Raw genomic sequence first — 19,118 nt, 5'->3', positions numbered from 1 at the left:
TCGACGTATTCAAAGCATGGCAACTCGTACTAGTACATCATTTTATGGCATCCTTTGATGTAATTTCATCATGTTTTGTCTAAACTGGTTTCATTTTTACATTATCATTATTTAACTTTGCTTGGTAGTTGAGATTTTAATATTTTTCGCATTTCATTGAATCGGTATGCATTTAACAACCTTTTATGCGTACTTTGGCATTAACACCTTTCTGCATCTGGTGGTAATAAGTAATAAGTTGCATAAAAACTGAATACAAATCAAAATTAATTTTTAATAGTTCTTATTGTTATTATCAATTTTTAAACGCAGAGAAATTGAAAACGGGAACGAGAAAATATGAACTAGAAAATATACACATTTTCATCTGAAGGAACTTATAAAAAAATATTATAACTAAAACTCTACACTTTATTTAATTATAATTTCTACAAGCATGTGCGCCTGCGACTCTAAACCTGGATACGTTTACACTTATTGCCGTAATTAAAAAAAAATAAATGCAATCTTAAGATCAGAACGAATTTGACGTTCCTTTTACTACTTTTTTATGACTTTCTCAAGAAATTTACATTTTTACTCCCATTTACAAAATGTTGTAAATTTAATTAATCCCCTACAAACTATAAGTATTGCACACTCATTCACTCATATGTTACACTCATACAAAGGCAGCATACGCTGGTGTATGCACACGGATTGGGGCATAAAACACCAACACGCAACGTACTAATAAATTGTGTGGCATCTAGAAGTAAAGTGCCACATTCTCATGAGTCGAAACTGTGCTTTTACCATAAACTTTGCTGCTTTTCATATATTTTGCTAGCAGTTTTGCTGTAGTCTGAACACAATAATTTAAATTTTATTGTTTTGTTTTTGATGAACAAATTTAATGGTAAACGAATATATTTTGTATACGAAAAATATAAATTTGCTGTTTTTAATTTTTATATTTTTTTAATATTTTTTATTTTATTATTTTATTTTTTTTGTTTTTTTTTTGTTTTTGAGTTTTTGCAGTCGTTTTAATTTTTGTTTTTATGCCACAACTAATTCCTTTTCTTTGAGCAAATTTTAAGACCGCGGCCAGCAGCTAAGCACTGCAATAATGGCATCGTATGGTAGTAATTATGAAAATGCACTCTTTGTTGGAGCCATAAAAATATTTTTAAAGTTTTTCTTGCCTCCACACTTTCAGTACATACTCTCGAATTGTGTGCAAATAAAATGTTGAAACTGCATACTTCAACTAAAGAAAATATAGCTATATTCGGAAATATATAATCGGAATATACAAAATGTAACATATTACATGCAGTCATAGTTGCAATATAACGCGCCAGGCAAAATTTAACCATTAAGTGGATGCGGTATGAGGATGCAGTCAGAGTCGAATTAACTACACCTGCATATATGGCAAAGTCGTAAAAGTTATATACCTTAAAGGATGGTTACTTTTATAACTCTTATTTTTGTTTATTTATTTTTTTTATTTTATTTTCTTTTAAATCGATTCATTTCAGCTAATTAATTTACAGCTCAGAATGGATCGCACCAATTCGTAACGAAATAGCAACTATGTAAAATCCATGTGACTGGATAATGCAATATGGTATAAAATAATAAATTTCAGCTTATAAAGTGCCAAATAGAAGTTTGATTGTTATGTGGAGCTAGAACTTATAGCACAGATCAAACCAATAGATTGATTTAAGACAGAAGAACCCTTTTTTAAAAAATTCTACTAAGTAAGTTACTAACTAGTAAGAATAAGAAAGAGCAGGGTATAAGCTCGCATTTGAGCAGAGCACCGCGACCATGATTGATCTTTTGTGCTACAACAGACCCTAACTGAACAAAAGACATTCCGCCTTTCGAATGAAGGCCAGAATGTCGGTTGTTGAGGATATTTCTTATTCTTACTAGCTTGTATAATGGAATGCTTTGAAAACTTAAGTTGAGCTTAAAACTCTAACAAGTTTAAATTTTCTTGAAAACTTGTCTCTAGTACAAAAGACGATCAAAATTCTTAAAATTCAGAGAACTTGTTTTCTAGAAAACTAAAGCTAAATATTTTCTTTCTTTCAGTTAAAGTAAATGGATTTTAATAAAGTAACGCGTTTTCACATTACGCGATGTCAATCCCCCGTATAACACGGGAATTCCCCCATATAGCGCGGGGGGTACAGTTCATAATTATATTCGCGCACCTTTATATGTGTGTATACAGGGTATACGGATATACCCCTATAACACGTTTTCCTCTAACGCGGAACCAATCTACTGCGCTATAGGGGGAATTACTGTATATCTAAATTTAAGAATTTTTTCTAAAAACGTATTAAATATTAAAATATCTTACGAATTTCCTTCAAACATAACTTACAATTTTTGTACATCTGCAATCTTTTAAGTCCAGAAGTAATATTTGTTGTGCTTATAGTAATCAATAGAACACAATAGAGCTCAAGGTCACGTGGTGCAAATTCCGCAAACAAAATACGGTAACCAATAAGTGCATTTGGCTAAAATTTGTGAGTATCACAAGCATTTACTGTACTATACTACCGAATTTGTTTGTTTCTGTTTTAGAAAATGTATTTAGCATATATTTTCATGTGGTGTATAAAATCTGTCAACATGTTCCGTAAAAAAGAATCTGACATACTTTCTCGACCGAGAAGAAAACACTGTTCTTCAGTAAATTAAAAAATATCAGTATTCAAATTTTGTTTTAGGAAAAAGTGTTGGAACGCTTGTTTAGATATGATCTGGAGCTAGATTTGCGTTTTCAACTTTATTACAAAAATTTAATATATAGAAAAAGGTCGCGAAATGCCATATCTGGAGTATCCACCTCGTTCTTTAGAGGTTACAGTGATGTTCTGCTTCATCTTGAGACACCAATGTCATCTCAACCTTCCTAATAGCGTTTGTGGCATTTATGAACTCGTAGTAGTGGCACAATATGTAAGTAATAAGATTTTCGTTCGCGCTCCAAGAAAATTGTTCACTATGTAAAGTAGAAAGTGCTAGCATTTAAATCTTATATCTTAAATCGTAAAACGAATTGTAAAGTTATTTTTGTATATATGTAAACAAAATGGTGTATTTAAAAACCTCATTGTTTTTTGTTGTTGTTAAAATTAACAACAAATAAGACTTGAGTATAATTCCTTTCAAATTACAATTAGAACTTAAAAAACTCTATTCCATCTTTTGTCAGAAATTGAAAACTAAAATAATTTTTCAATTTATAGTGAATTATAATCAGTAAATTATATTGAAATACAAGCCTTGACTACTTGTGGATAAACACGATTAGTCATCGCTTCTAATTTGACAGGTACGAGTTCTAAGTCTGACAACTGCAGTCGAAACAAATTATATACGGACTATAAACTAATTAAAAAAATTCGATTACTTTCTAAGACCACTTGGCTATATTCGAAACAGCGTTGTATGGTCAGCCAAATTTCAATAAATTAAATAAATTTTTGTCCTTGTCTTTTCTTTGCTATTCGAATTCGTCTAACTTTTAGATTGAAAATATTTTGACATATGAAATGCAAATATAAATCTTATAAAATATTATGTTCGTATTTATGTATATTCAATGATTAAATTGAATTAAATACAAAAAGTATGTTTACCAACCGTGCGGAAAAAGAATTTTTTTCTAGTTCTAACTTTTGTATATGACCCTTAATATTACTTTTATTATGAAAAAACTTGAAACTACTTAAGACTGGATTGATACACATAAATGTTTTTATTAAAAATAAATCATATCAATTTTTCAATTCATCAGTATAAAGAGCATCTTCAGAAATACTAATAAATCTTGTGTAAATTCACCGAAATACTTGTACATAACAAACCTAGATTTAGTAATGAGAATTTCTGTGCAAAGCTTTACTCAATTACAGATTAATTGGGCTGCCACTTAACTACGTTAAAACTATATATAAATGAAATCAATATACTTTTTCCACAACTTATGTTAAGTGTATAAATTGATTACGTGCTTGTATGTATTTTTATAATATTATCTATCAGCTTAATGAATATAAAACCATGAAAAATCATTACGTATTAACATATATAGATATATTTATTATATACAAGATGAGATGTAAAAATTTGCTAATTGGTGAAGAGTAGATGTATATGTATATAAAATCGGTAATTGTCGGCATCCATTGTCCGTTTCAAACTCAAAGAATATTAGATTTTTAAATAAACTATTACATATAGTTAATGCACATTGTTAAAAGATACTTTTTTTTTATTTTAAAGTGAAAAAAGAAACGCAAATAAAAGTATGCATACTTATTAATACTCGTAGAATAGAAGCAACAAAGTTCTCATGGCTCTTTTGTTGCAAAGTTACCGACTTGCCACAAAAGTTGAACTTCAATCTGTACATATTTTAAGTGCAATACTAAATTAAAGGTGAACAATTTTCAGTTAGAAGCGTTTTGCGGAAAAGTAGAAGTTAACTTGCCATTTAACCGTATAACCCACAAAGCAACCGCCACATTGATGGTCTTCTGGAGCAAGGGGTTAAAATAAGCTTCGACTCTATTCTTTAGCGCAGCTCATAAAAAAGCTGTAAAATTTTTTCGGTTTCGATTTTGTCTTTACTTTTATTGTAAGGGAAGCACTTTGCACAATATCCTCATGTATTGTGAATTGTGAATTGCATATTGTATATGAAATGCCAAAGAATGTATTTTGCTTACTTGATTTTTAGTATATCGTAAAAGTTTCGTTTGGTGAAAAACAAAACAAAATACTTAAATTCTTATATAACTTGGCAGGTAATTTTGACATATAATTTATGAGATTTCCTGCTAATATGCTACTAAAAGTATACTGAGAAAATTACCAAAACGACTGACGATGCTCTGACAACATATTAAAATGAAGTTATGGAATGTAGTTATGATGATCATTATGTGCATTATAATGATAATAATTTCTTGCACTCGATACCATAACCAATCTGTTTTGGCGGCTTTAGTTCAAAAGCATGGATTAAGAAAATTTTTAATAATAAAAAATATAAAAACTTTAATAATTACTAGTTGTTAATGGCACAAGTTTTAAGCTTCGTCTTAATAATTTTAATAGTTTTGTTTTCTCTTGGGTATGTTTTTGCATTTTTTGATATGCTTAAGGAGAATATGAAATATAGCTGTTGAACTAATATTTTAAAAACTTTTTTAGTCGCAAAAAGAAATTGTTTATCTTTGAAAAGAATGTAACACAAATTATTAATTAAAATATAGTTTACCATATATATTGATATTATCAACCGTAAACTGACACAAAAGTCTTTTCTCATCAACGTTTTAAATATTTTCAATAAGCTTTCACTATTAAATGCATATTTTAGCAAATAAATTATATGCAATTATAATAATAAAGAATATAGAATTTTTTATGGGAAACTTAATTATTTTAAAGCAAATTTTTTAAATGATAAATATATCAAGTATTGTCATATGATATATAAAATTTTCATGATATTTTGATGGTTAGATATATTGCGATTTAAATGGCAATAGTGTGGCAAAATTAAAATTGGGCAATCTAAATTAATATTTTCTGAGATATTTAATTAATGTTTTAATGAAATAAAGTTTATGAAATAAGCATTCTTTGTACATATGTATTATGGACACCTTCTTCGGCGTCAAACATGACCATTTTAAGACCTAATTGAATGTTTTAAAAACTGTACAAGATGAAATAATTTAGTATTCGCTCAACTTTAACCCATTTCAGATACAAATTAATAACATATAAATTTATTGTACATATAAAAATACAACAACACGCGAAAAATAATAACTAACCGATTATTTTGAACTACTTTTGATTTATTGAAATCATAGTAAAATCAAATTTTTGCAAAAATTGCGGCAAATTTAAGCTCCTGTACCATTCAAGCAGTAATGACTTTTCATATTTTTTTAACCTTGCAGTGTACTTATTTATTACAAATAAAAAAAATTTTATTTCTAGTAAATAGTAAGATTTTATAATCAAAAATGTGTAAAAAGTTAGATATAGTTTTATGGAGTTTTTCTAAGTCTTCTCCGCGATACACAAAAAATATATTAAATATTACACGTAAAAGAAAGCCCATCTCAAAAACTACATTAAAGCAAAATTTTATTTCAATATCTATTCTAATTCAAGAAATACAGAATTTATATCATCGTGTTTTAATTTTACCACACTGTGCAAAGGCTGAAATAATTATAATTAAAAATATATAGAGCTTACTTTGATAAAGAACACACACATAATGTAATCTGTAACAATCTTATTACAACAACCAAATTACTTCAAAACCTTAAATTGGCATTAAAATATACTTTTAAAGCAATAAACATATGCTAGTCCAAGCCAAAATTACTATTAAAAATAGGGTATAAATGTGGAAGATATATAGTTTCAACAAACCAATGCCAGAACTCACACAACACAACCTGTTTTGACACTTCACATTTTGGTAATGTGAATTGGTCACCAAAATCAAGCGATATATCGCTACTGGGTTCTTTTTTATGAAGATCAAATGATCATGTTCGTGCAGATATGTCTTAAATTGTCGATGCTTCAAAAACAAACATCGTAGAGCTATGACCGAGCTATTCAAAATTACTTAAAAAAGTCAAGTACTGAAAGATAATCTCTGCAGAAAATACTTGCATCTAATGGTAAAATTCAAACAATATATAGATATAAAACATTTGATCCAAATCTTAATCAGAAGTATGTGTTATTTATATTTACTTTTAAATACTTTCAGATGGATAATATTATGTTTCGTACAACAATGTTTGTAAAAATTTGTAATAGTAGCTCTAATATAGAATTGGAGAATCTACGTCTTGATTAGAATCATCAAAGCTTATACAGTCAATTGAAAACTAATCTACACGTAGACAATTATAAGGATGTAGGAGATCCTTATAATCACTATAACTAAAAACTTATGGTCAGCCAAATTTCAATAAAAAATTAAAATAAATTTTTATGTTTGTCCTTTATTTCTTTCTTTGCTATTCGAAAAACCCTCTAAACTAAGAGCTTCATTTTGAACCAAAGCTTGTTTTCAATATTTTTTCCTTCTTCCTTGTTTTTTGCTTTTGTTTTCCTTTTCAGTTCGTGCAATTCAACCTCTGATATCGCACATAACTCTGCCTGAAGGATATTTAATTTCAATCCTTACAATGTGTTCGAACTGTAGTCCTATAGTCAGTAACACTACTTTTAGATCAAAAGTTCATTTTTGAACTTAAATATAGAATAACAGTAAAATATTATAGTAATGAAAAAGATGTCAAATAAAATGTTACAAATCTTTATGATACTGTTATTTTACTTTCTGAATCACAAAATCTGTGATTCAAGAAATTGGCAAAATTTCAATTTTTGTGTGAATTTCAAGTTATTGAAAATTGAAAGTATTTATTATTAATCTATAATAAAAACAATTGATATTCTCACTACTTATTTCAATAAATGGAATCATATATATTAATTTAGTATATTTGCAATATATATGTAGTATATATATTTAACTGCTAAATTAAATCTGTACTTTAACAGTTTGAATACATTATATTTTAGTGGTAATCGATGCGCCGCTCTAAAAAGAGTTTCTATAATTATTTTAAATGAGATATTGAGATATTGAGTTTAGCAGAAATACAAGATATTTTCATCTAAGTATTTCTTCCAAGTTTATGACTCAGAAATCCATAAAATTAAAATAGCAAAATACTTAGTAGAAACAAGAAAAGAGCAATAATAAAAGAAATATCTAATAAAATAAAAACTAAACTGAGTAAAAATGTAAGCGATCTGCAAGCGACGTGTGCATTTCGTGGTAAAGTGTCGATGTGTTGTTGAACTGAGAGCGGCATTCAACCGCGCCGGTTTAGCGGAATCGTGGCGTTATGTAGCCACATTAAAATCAAATATCTGCAACATTGTTGCAAAGCAGCGCTGCTCTGCGTAGTGCATCATTTCAATAAACGCGCAGTGCACAATGCACTGCAAACACTGCATAAACTGCATAAACTGTCGGCAGCGGTGTGCAGTTGTGGTCACTAAATTCAGACATGTCTGACGACGATGACGATGATACTTACGGCATTTGCATAGGAGTTGGCATTCAATTTTTTGTTTCATTTATGGATTTTTTAGTTTTTTATTTGGATTGCATGAATATGCAGTAGAATACCAGCTGGTCACAGTAGCAGGTTTGACTTAGTCTAGTCTGTATGATGCTACGCTATTGTAATACACGTGACTGATATACGAGCGAAGTATGTCGTTCTGTAATTCTCTTTTGATCAGTTTATTTGCACATTTTTATTTTTATCATTTCCTACTTTTATACTAGAATGCAATTCAAACATTGAGAAAAAAGTAAACAAAAAACAAGTTTCAAACACAAACAACTTCTGGTTCACAGAAAATTTTGATAAGGAAAGTATAAGTTTCTGCAATCTGAATAGATATCATACGAAAATGATTTATGATTAAAGCCATCTTGTCCATCTTAATAACATGGAAAGAAATCTCAATCGAGCAAAACTTATATATAACATATTAAATCAATAAATTAACAATTCAACTGGATTAGATAAAGTATGTGCATCAACAGCTATCAACAGATATGTGCTCATAAAAAATTTCATAGTAAACTTAAGCTTTACCGATCGATAAAATTTTTTACAAAAAAAAAAACGTTTACATATATGGGTATTTTCATAGCATTATAAGTGGGATATTTTATCTTTTCATAATTCTATCCAAAATATAAAACTAGTTTGCCTTCACATTATAATGTTTACAAGTACATAGTAAGCCTTACGCGGGAACTGTATCAGTTAGGATGAAGTCTAGGTAATGATCAGTGATAACGTTTATGAGAATGTTTATATTTATCGCAATGAAATACATGAGTGTGATTAATTTTTAGCCGCGGGTCGACCAGAGCCGGAGCAAATATTTTTTTCGTTGTCTCCTACTCCATTTAAAATAATTGTTTTATTATACAAAAGGAACTTTAATATCCGACAGTGGCGTAGCAGAGGTTGGTTTCACCCGGTGGGGTATTGTATTACCATTTTAGATTTATTTTTTTTGAAATAATTCAGCAGAATAAAAATGACAAAACTGAATGAACTGAAAGTGATAAGGCAAATCTATATAAAATTGTATCAACATCATGTTGTGAGTATTTTTACACACAATCTATGACTGCCTCGTGACGGAGGTTAGTTTTGAGAAACCTTGCTTACAGGATACTAAAAACAAAAAGTATTATGAAAAATTGAAACCTTGGGAATAGCGTTGAAATAAATTATAAGGTGTTCCACTTTAAAATATTAAATACCATGATGTTTGTAGCAGATCAACATAAAATCGCAAACAGCATGTAAAAGATTTTGTGCTGCATAATGTGTCCGAATTTTCTCTGGAATAACATCGACATAAATGCCACCATTCATTCTTCAAACTTATCTTTCAATGGTTTAACAGCAGCATGATAAGCACTCCAACCTGTTGTTGGAGTGAAATTCCATTAATTCAATTATAATATCCAATCGATGAATGTTGGCAGTAAATATAGAAATTTTTTAAATTCACTTATCACTTATAAAGTATCTTTGGAAGTGAGTGTTAATCATATAACTTACATGAATGGGCTCACATATCGATTAATAAACAATTTCTCAAACCTCTCTCCATTTATCTACCTTTTCTGGTTTTTTGGGATAATTATGATTATTTATTTATAATATTACATTATTATTAATTATTAATTTATTTCAATTTATTAAATTTCTAAAGCAACTATATTCTAAAAGATAAATATCATAAGGTATAGTATAAAAAAATAAACTTTCTATTCACATTAACGTAAAGCATTAAACGAACTAAAGCTGTGCTATAAAGGACTAACAATAACATTAGTCTGAAGTACCCAAGTACACGACTATTCTACAATTACAATTTAAGTAAATAAACTAAACACATCATTTAGTGTACATCATTTTTGATATGAATTTAAGTACAGACTGTCAATAAAAACTCCTTCCGAAGTTAAGGAAAAACTGCTAATCAATTTATTTCTACTAAGCACACCTTCAAAATAGACTTAGTCACGAGTTTGGTTCTTTTTTATTTTTTGTGGAAAAGTTTACGGTAAAGGTCAATATATTTTCATTCCGAATTATGAAACCGAAATTCTGTAAATGCTCACGTAAAAGATGTTAAGCTTAAACATTTTGAAGGTATTTTAGAACTATTAAACTGTGACATGACTTACGCCAGCAAGCGTTTTTACAACAGATGTTCTTTTTATTAAAATAGAATACAGAATATTTTTGTACTCTTTTCTTTTGCGTAAAAAGTTTTTTTAATATTTCATTATATTTTTGGATGCGAAATAAAGCCAACAGAATACACAAATCAAATCAAGAAGACAAATCACTTAATTAATGATTAACTGATTGGCTATAGATGTTTTTCCTAACATGATGCGTAAGTACTACAATTTGACTACTTGGGGGATCAATTACTATTTAGGGAGCAATTTGAAGTTACGAACCATGTAGATAGATAGAGATAGAGACTATGTGAATATAAGTGTTCACATAATCCGATACAGATTTCTATAAGCATTTCTAACTAGACTTTGTTATGCTATTAGTTCATAAATGCAAACTCAAAGCAGGAATTACGAATAGCTATGCTATTTAGATTCTATCTATAGCTGCCAGACAAAACAAATGTCTTCTGATTAGATATGGGAATAACCAAAAAGAATACATTTAATGGAATAGGAATAACTATAAAGACTCTTAACTGGAGTATTGCACGCGAAAGGTTAGAAAACATTGGGTAATAGTGATTTTTGTGAATCTAGTTTTGTTTTTTCTTTTAATATGTATTAAAATTACTAAACTCGATTACAATTATCATGCAGGATCGAATAAAAAAAAATTATATATCTATATCGTCATACATCATCAATATGTACAATATTTTTGGCTTGACATGGAATATTGAAATCTGAACTTTCAGAATAATATTTATATTTAATACCTAAGAATTTATATCTTAGGTCATCATGGAATAGTAATATCCTCTGTTCTGACGCTCTTTTATTTATAGTTTTGAAAATATTTATTACTATTTAGTTAATATGATATAAACTATAGTCAAAAATATATAAAAATACTTTTAGTATATAGAGTAATACAGTAGTAATATAATATGCAATTTTTGATATCATTTTAATTGTACATAGATAATGTATAGTCTTTATAATTTAATATACCTAAATGTGCGATAATATACCATTTGTATTCCTTTTATTTTCTTTTAAAATAAAATCAAATATTTAAAAATAAATAGACTTTTTTTCAAAATTTTTCTATATTTACAGAATGGGTGACGAAAATAGCAACAAAGTGTGTACTCTCTATTTTGTTTATTTTTGTTTAATAAAAGATAAAAAAAATATGCGAAAAAAATTTCAAGTTTTTAAGTTAATTTATTTTGGTTCAATATGGCCACCTCTAATATTAATTATAGTCTTTAAACGGCCAATGAAGCTATCGTACGCTACTCGCAATAGGCTTTGCGATATTTTGGCCCACTCTCGGCTTAGCGCTTGCTTCAGACGATCGACATTTTGGTATTTCTTAGTGCCAACCTTTCTGTTCAAAATTCACCTGATCAAGAAATCTATTGATCTAAGTGTTGATAAAATAAAGCACGGAATGTTGTTCTTTATTCATTCTTGGTTGAAGCGGGCTTTGTGCGATAGTGCTGAGTCTTGTTAGAATATCCAATGTCTGCAAATGAAACATTCATCTGCTCAGAGCTTTAGTGCTCCTTCTAAAATAATTTTTGGACAGATATTGAAGTTAGTTTTACCCCACGGTCGATGAACACGAACCATTTATACATACATCTAGTATGTATGTATAAATTTTCAGATGACCTCTCTAACAAGTAAACTCGATCGTTGGGCTTGTTTACGTACTGCTCAATTACGAATGGTGACTCATCAGAAAAAATCAAATTCGGCAATCCACCAAACGAAACCAACACTGGCTCTTTTTTCAGAATGTGTTGCATTTTTTTTCGTGATACGTTCAACTTCTTGCTCTTCGATTTTAGCTATGACGTGGCTTTCGCTCAATTCGCTTCTTCACTTTACGAATCATTTGTGGTGTTGTTACTGTTTTTTTGGTCCACTTCCTGGGTGTCGGCCAACGCTATCAGTATCACGGTATCGAGCTAGGATTTGTTCACATTTAGATGTTATAGGGCTCGAACGATAGCTACTTGTGTTTTTCCAGCCAAATATAAACCAATCATACTATTACGTTTAAACTTCACAACATACAACTTTTCCCAATATAATGTCAGAAATAATAGAAGACGTGGATCAACATAAATATGCTTTTTTTTTAATAGCAGATTATTGTTAATAATTGGAAATTGACATGTTATTGAATTGAAGTGTAGTGTATTAAAAATCACCTCGGAGAGACATGCAGATTTGAGGTCAATTATTGCTTAGTCTGATGAACTGATCAACAATTATCCAGTCAAGGCGTAAAGAGAGGTTTTGAAAATACCTCGTAGTTAATAGAGTAAAAGTGCTCAACTGCACTTGCTCAAATAGATTCTACATAATATTTAATTATTTTATACGTATTAGAATTTTTAGTGACATATTTGTATACGGATATTATTTGTTCGTATAGTATGTAAATTAAAAGTAATTACTTTATTTATTTTACGTTTCAATAGTTTTGAAAATTTACTATTCTAATTTAAACCAAAAAGACACAAAATCATATAAATATTCATATAAGGTCTGATCTGACTTGAATGAATTTTTAATTGTAAAAAATGGGTACGATGTAGGCTGTACCTATTATTATATTCGATCGTCCATTAGATTTATGCTAGATCAAATAACTTGCAAAGCTTACAATTTATGATTATTTTTATTTTGATTAATGCTTTTTTAGTTTTTATTTAACTCTTAATTATGGAAACGCATACAACTACAACAAACATCAAATCTGACATTGTTCTATTATTGTTTGGTTTAAAATGCCATCAGTCCAGTTTCTATTCTTGCAATTTTATTGCATTATTTATTTTAGCCACGTAATATTAATATTGTACACCTTCTGTTTTACTAATTATTGAAAATCTTAGTAGATAACATTTAGCTGATATCATCTTAAATTCGATATTATATACTTCAACTTTCTTAATGCTGCAGCTAACACACTTGCTTCATTCTGATTGATAGCTCAACTGCTAGATTGAGGCTTGCGAAGATACTTCCTGAATAACCTGTAGCAGCGACTTTTCACATATTGGAAATTAAAATTACCTAGTAATACTGAATATATTTTAAGCGTATCATCAAACATGTGCAGCAAAACTTAATATCTGTAAAATTATTTATGCCTCAATTTATTTCAATTTTTCAAGTAATAAAAAATATGTGTTTATGGAAATCGTTGCAAATTTTCTAAATAAAAAAGTATTACAAGCACTTCATAAACAAACGCTAACGCATTTAATTATGTTAAACTGTTATTAATTAATTTATTCAATGCAATTAAATGTGTAATATAAAATATGTAGAATATGCTTATTAGAACATATTTGGACACATTTATAAAATTTATTCGAAAACTAAATTACTTCACTATCAATACTGAACAATGTTAGATTTATAATTTTATTTTAATGTAACTATTTTAGGGATCTTCTATACTCTCTAAGATATAGATAGCTTGATGTTTTAAGCTAATACATGAATACAAACACATAACAAAGTATACCGTTCGAAAAGTTCTACACCTGAGATGCTATATAATATAACTATGTAAAGAGAGTTTGAGTTTGATAAAAAAAAAAAACTGAAGCGGAAAAGCTCAAAAGAAAATATCAATAATATTTTACATTTAATAAGGCATCTATAACTTAACATTGGTAAATCTACGTAAATTCGACCAAAAAATAAATATCGCGTTGCTTATTTTACATAGACGACTTGGTTGTATCATTCTTTAATAACGTAAAATAGATCGCAATAACGGTTGACACATAATTACTATGTAAGGAACACTGCGAAATTAAAAGAAAGCAGTTGGGTATCAAATACCAAAATGTATACGAGCTTATGAGTCAGCAATCATATATAGGTATCCCAGTATAAAGTACACGTTTAAAATCAACTTCTAAAATCCATATGATGCTACGACGCTATCACTAGTCAGGCAATCAAAAACAAAAATGTTATACAATGATGTCAAATAAAGTACTTACAGATGTGATTAAAGGATCTTAGTACGTTGGAAGCACTCACTGTACATAAAACTCAAAACTCTATCAGTCGAAAAAAAATTAAACGAGCCTCCAAAAGAGCCCAAATTAGTTGTAGTACCAATGACGAAATTCACTCATTTTTGAAACTCAGATACTTGCAACTGAAGAGAACAAGGGTGTTTGATATAATATCTCATTGAATGGAATACAAATATACCAATGCTTAACCAAATCTTTAATTCATTATTGGTACACTAAACTTCTTCAACGAAATTACTTTTATGGCCGCAATCGTCTCCAAACCTCTTTTTCGGAGATGTACTGATAGCTTCGATGACAGCTACACATGACACATGACAGGGTAATGCAAGATGAGTACCGTGTTAGTAGATCATATTCGTAAGATATTAAAACCTTAAAATTTTGCACTAGCAAATCTTTGTGGATTGACAAAGTTTTCAAAAGTATATTCATAAAACCAGCTGATGAAAGCACACTAAGTAATAGGTAGTATTTTCAAAAACTGTCACATGGTTACACAGTAAAGTTTATCAGTTTACACAAAAAATTATGGTGACATCTGTTACACACGCTTTTCGAATCAAAAAATTCAAATACTTTTTACGCAGAAAGTACACATTTTTCTGTTTTAATCCAAAGTCCAAAATAGTTCACTTTATGGATATAAACCGTTGCTATGCAATAATGTTTAATCATTGCACAAAAGTAATAACTGAATTACACTCTCTACGAATAGATCATATTACATGTGTGCAATATGTAAGAGTATGACATAAAGGTATTTACATATTTCCTAAGATTGTATTATAGTTTAATTTTAAAAATCTTGAAATATGAATTTTTGAATTATAAATATGTATACGTATGCATTTTTTTAATTATTTTTTTTGTAATATTATAACTTACGTGGAAAATTTGATCCATTGGCATTAGAGGGCATCGTTGACGATGGTGAAGGAGAAACTGAATCACAGGAACCTTCCAAAGATTGTGGTGGGGTTGATGCAGAAGACATTTGATGATCAGATGAACTGCCATTGACTGCAGCAATGCCACTGCTACCACCACCACCATTGCTGCCACCACCACCATTGCTGCCACCACCACAACGTATTTCATTTGAAGGCAAGAGATGCTCTACATGGGCTGTTGGTAAAGGTGGTGGTGGGGAGCGTAATGCTGTTATTGAAGCACGTGATCTCATTGTAGCCGCTGCTGCAACAGCAGCATGATGATTTTGGTTTAAGTGAAGATGCTGATGCAAATGATGCTGATGATGAAAAGATGATGTAGGCCATGGATGTACTACAGGAGGTACTTCATTAATGTGCAATTGTCGGGACTCATCTTGTTGCTGAGCTCTACGCTCTGCTGTTTTTTGTGCCATGTTTATTTGACGTTCAACTGTTAGTCTACATTTTTCACAAGTGCAAAAACGAAATTTACAATAACGTTTGTGTCCTTTAAGTATTATTTTTAGACCGTGATTACGGCAACGAGCACAATTCGGTGGAGTGCGAGGTGAATTTGAGCTGGAAGCTCCACCGCAAGCATCGGCTTTTGAGTCAAGCATGTCCGTATCGGACATAGTATCAGTGGTCCAATTATCCTCAGAAACCATTCAAATATAAACACCGCAAGTATTTAAGTCAAGCAAGTTAAAGAATCTTAGTTTTATTTAAGTTATAATTATTAAAAAAAATTTTTAATATTTATTAATATTAATTAAATTAATATTGTATTAGAATTTTTTAAATATTTTTATTTTGGTTTTTTTGCTAAGTTGTACCCTTTGATCAATACATATTAACTAAATTCAAATCATTTTATTTTAGAAATTAATATTATATATAATATTTTCCAATTAAAAACGTATTTAATAATAAAATGCTAAACAAATTCTTTGCTTTGTAACACTTTTTTTTATTTAAGATAAATAAAATTTTTTTATTATAGTTTTATTGCATTATAGTTATTATAGTTTTATTGTATTGTAATATTTAGTTCCTAAAACTAAATCTTTAATATATTTTTTTAATTTTGAAATTATTAAAATGTTTTCTAATAGTTTGAAAATACACTTTTGTTGAAAGCACTTCTTATAGAATTATTTAATATATATATTTACTGCTAAATGTTTTGGCTTAAAATTTCCAGGAAACTATTTTATATATATATTTAATTTCTAAAAAATCTTTATTTAATATAGTATTAATATTATGCGATGATTTTAATTGTAATTTTGCTTAATATTTTTTATAAATTACTTAGATATTTAGAACGTCAATCGTAGTACTCCAATCTTTAACAATTCTCTGTAAAAAAAAAAGAAATATTATTAAATTTTTTATATAAATAATTAAAAATTTTATTGAAATTAAATTTATTTATAAATTAAATTTAAATTTTATTAAAATAAAATAATTAAAAAATTGAAATAGCAATAGTTCTTAAAAACTCATTAAGAACTATTAACAAAAATATCAGAATATCTTCAGCAATGTAAACATTGAATATATAAACTTATCTCTTAAAATTAAAAATACATTTAGTGGTATAACGATAAAATTTAACTTGATATACTTTCAGTTTAAAATAGTGGAAATTATTAATTTAATATGTAACAAATGAAAAATTAAATAATGAATACTTTATTCAGACTTCTGGCTCTGACTATTTCGGTAAAAACGTCTTCGAAAACATATATTATTTCCTAAAAGAAATACTATGACTAAATTTCGCTTAGAACATTTCATTTTCTATATCTCCAATATTAATCACTCCTTAATCTATCTATCCTTCAGTTTGTTTTACTAACATTAATTTTTACTAGTTTCCAAGTAAAAACATTATTTTTTTTTATTAAACTTTTCACATTATAGGTTTTAATTTTTTGTTAAATATATATATATAACAAATATAACGTATTTGGTACATCTATCAAGGAGAATCCCCTTACTGTCTCCATAGAAGCTGAACTTTTTTGTGGGACATTTACTTGTAAGCAAAACTACGAATATAAACTATTTGCAAAAAATTGGGTTAACTCCAAAGGAAGTGGAAACAGCTCATATGCATTAACAACAATTATGTAAAAAACTGTTTCAGTTCTAATAAATATGAACATATTGAATTACTGATTTATTAGCCAAATTCGATTCTCTTAATTCCCGTTTTCAGAGATGGGATTAATAGGCTCTAAGACTTGCAGTTTTTGAAAATGCTAAAGTTAAACATTCATCTAAGTTATCTAATCGTATTGTGTGATTGGTAGGAATCAGGTCGTAACAAATCTGGAATTTTGAATCAAAATATATTAAAAGGTTAATGAAAAGCCCTAATTTGTTCGAGTTAGTTTAGCAGACTTTCTTCAGAGATATTTGATATCATGGTTTACAGTGTACTTTTGCCTCTGGTAATAATAATATGTGTCTATGATGATCTTAATGAAAGTTGGTATTGAGAATTTTTGGAAAGGCACACGTTCGCCTTACTAAACTGATTGCGATCTTTGATTGCCGGAAATTGATGTTAAATAAAGTCTGATTTTTAAATCAGGATATATAATTAAGTTGGCCAATACCCTGAATTTGTCTGCATTAGATTAGGAAACTATTGTCAAGCATAGCACATTATATCTTAGGTATAGTTCATCAACGCCAAAACTAGATATTTTTATTACTATTATTTATGTTTATAAACAGCATATGTGGTGAAATAATAAACTGTGAGGGTCTATTTTATTTTAATTTATTTTTTATAATTATTATCTGAATAAATATCGCCTACATTTCAAAATTTATTTGACTACTTGCATATACCAAATGATTAGAATCTTAATTTTCATCGCGTATATGATCCCGAAAATGTATTTATCTCAAGAGTGAAAATTAATTTGAGGCCTATATGTGATTAAAATATGCACATATTTTACAGCTGAAACAATTTGAGTGGACAAACTTGTTTTGTTTCACTGGCGTTTTTTTTAATGCATTTTTAATGAACTGTCTGAACCGCCCGACTTTGCAATAACTTCATTAAAGAGCTGATGTGTGGGGCTGACAAAATTCAATCAATTTTTCTTTTTATTTTGGTGCTGCAATACCAATCTTTGAAGTGCACGTACTTGCACAATCTAGAGTCTGTCTGTTGTCTGTTGCACGTTGTACATTATATGTCTTATATGTGTAATTTACTAAATCTATATATAGTAAATTAAATACATTCCTAAAGATAAAGATTAAAAAAGGCAAAAAAAGGATAAAATGTCAGCTAAGACTAATTGTATTTAAATAATTGCATTATAATGATATTCATGTGAATAAATCAATTACTGGTTATTTAATTCTAGTTTACTTAACCTGCTAACAATAAGTCAAGCGATTTAAAAAAATTGTTGATTTATGTTAGTTCCTATTATCTCCTATGAAGTTATATATATGTATACCTAAATATTATTATTAAGTATATATATTCATTATTAAGTAATTTAATACACAAGTATGAATAAATGTAATCAAAGACAAGGTCAGTTTAAAATAAGAAATAAACATACTAATGGTGAGAATACTAGGGTCAGTATTTATATTTTGAGCCTAATAATGAAAAAATATAAACTCATAGTTGAAAATTGCTTTATTGTTTTTCGAAGGATTCAGTGAAGACTTCCGGTAAATAAATGGTTCTAT

General features: G+C 28.6%; 1 protein-coding gene across 1 annotated transcript; it reads right to left on the bottom strand.

Moving 5' to 3' along the window:
* Positions 1 to 15,325: 15,325 nt before the first annotated feature.
* Positions 15,326 to 16,119, bottom strand: LOC119675763 (protein doublesex-like). Its single transcript, XM_038086970.1, has one exon. The coding sequence runs from the start codon at positions 16,049 to 16,051 to the stop codon at positions 15,326 to 15,328; it is 726 nt and encodes a 241-aa protein (XP_037942898.1). The 5' UTR covers positions 16,052 to 16,119.
* Between the last annotated feature and the right edge of the window lie 2,999 nt (positions 16,120 to 19,118).

Source organism: Teleopsis dalmanni, chromosome 2 (assembly GCF_002237135.1).
Source record: "Teleopsis dalmanni isolate 2A chromosome 2, ASM223713v2, whole genome shotgun sequence".
Taxonomy (NCBI): domain Eukaryota; kingdom Metazoa; phylum Arthropoda; class Insecta; order Diptera; family Diopsidae; genus Teleopsis; species Teleopsis dalmanni.
Note: the sequence above shows the minus strand (reverse complement) of the source record. Positions and strands in the feature narration are given on the sequence as shown.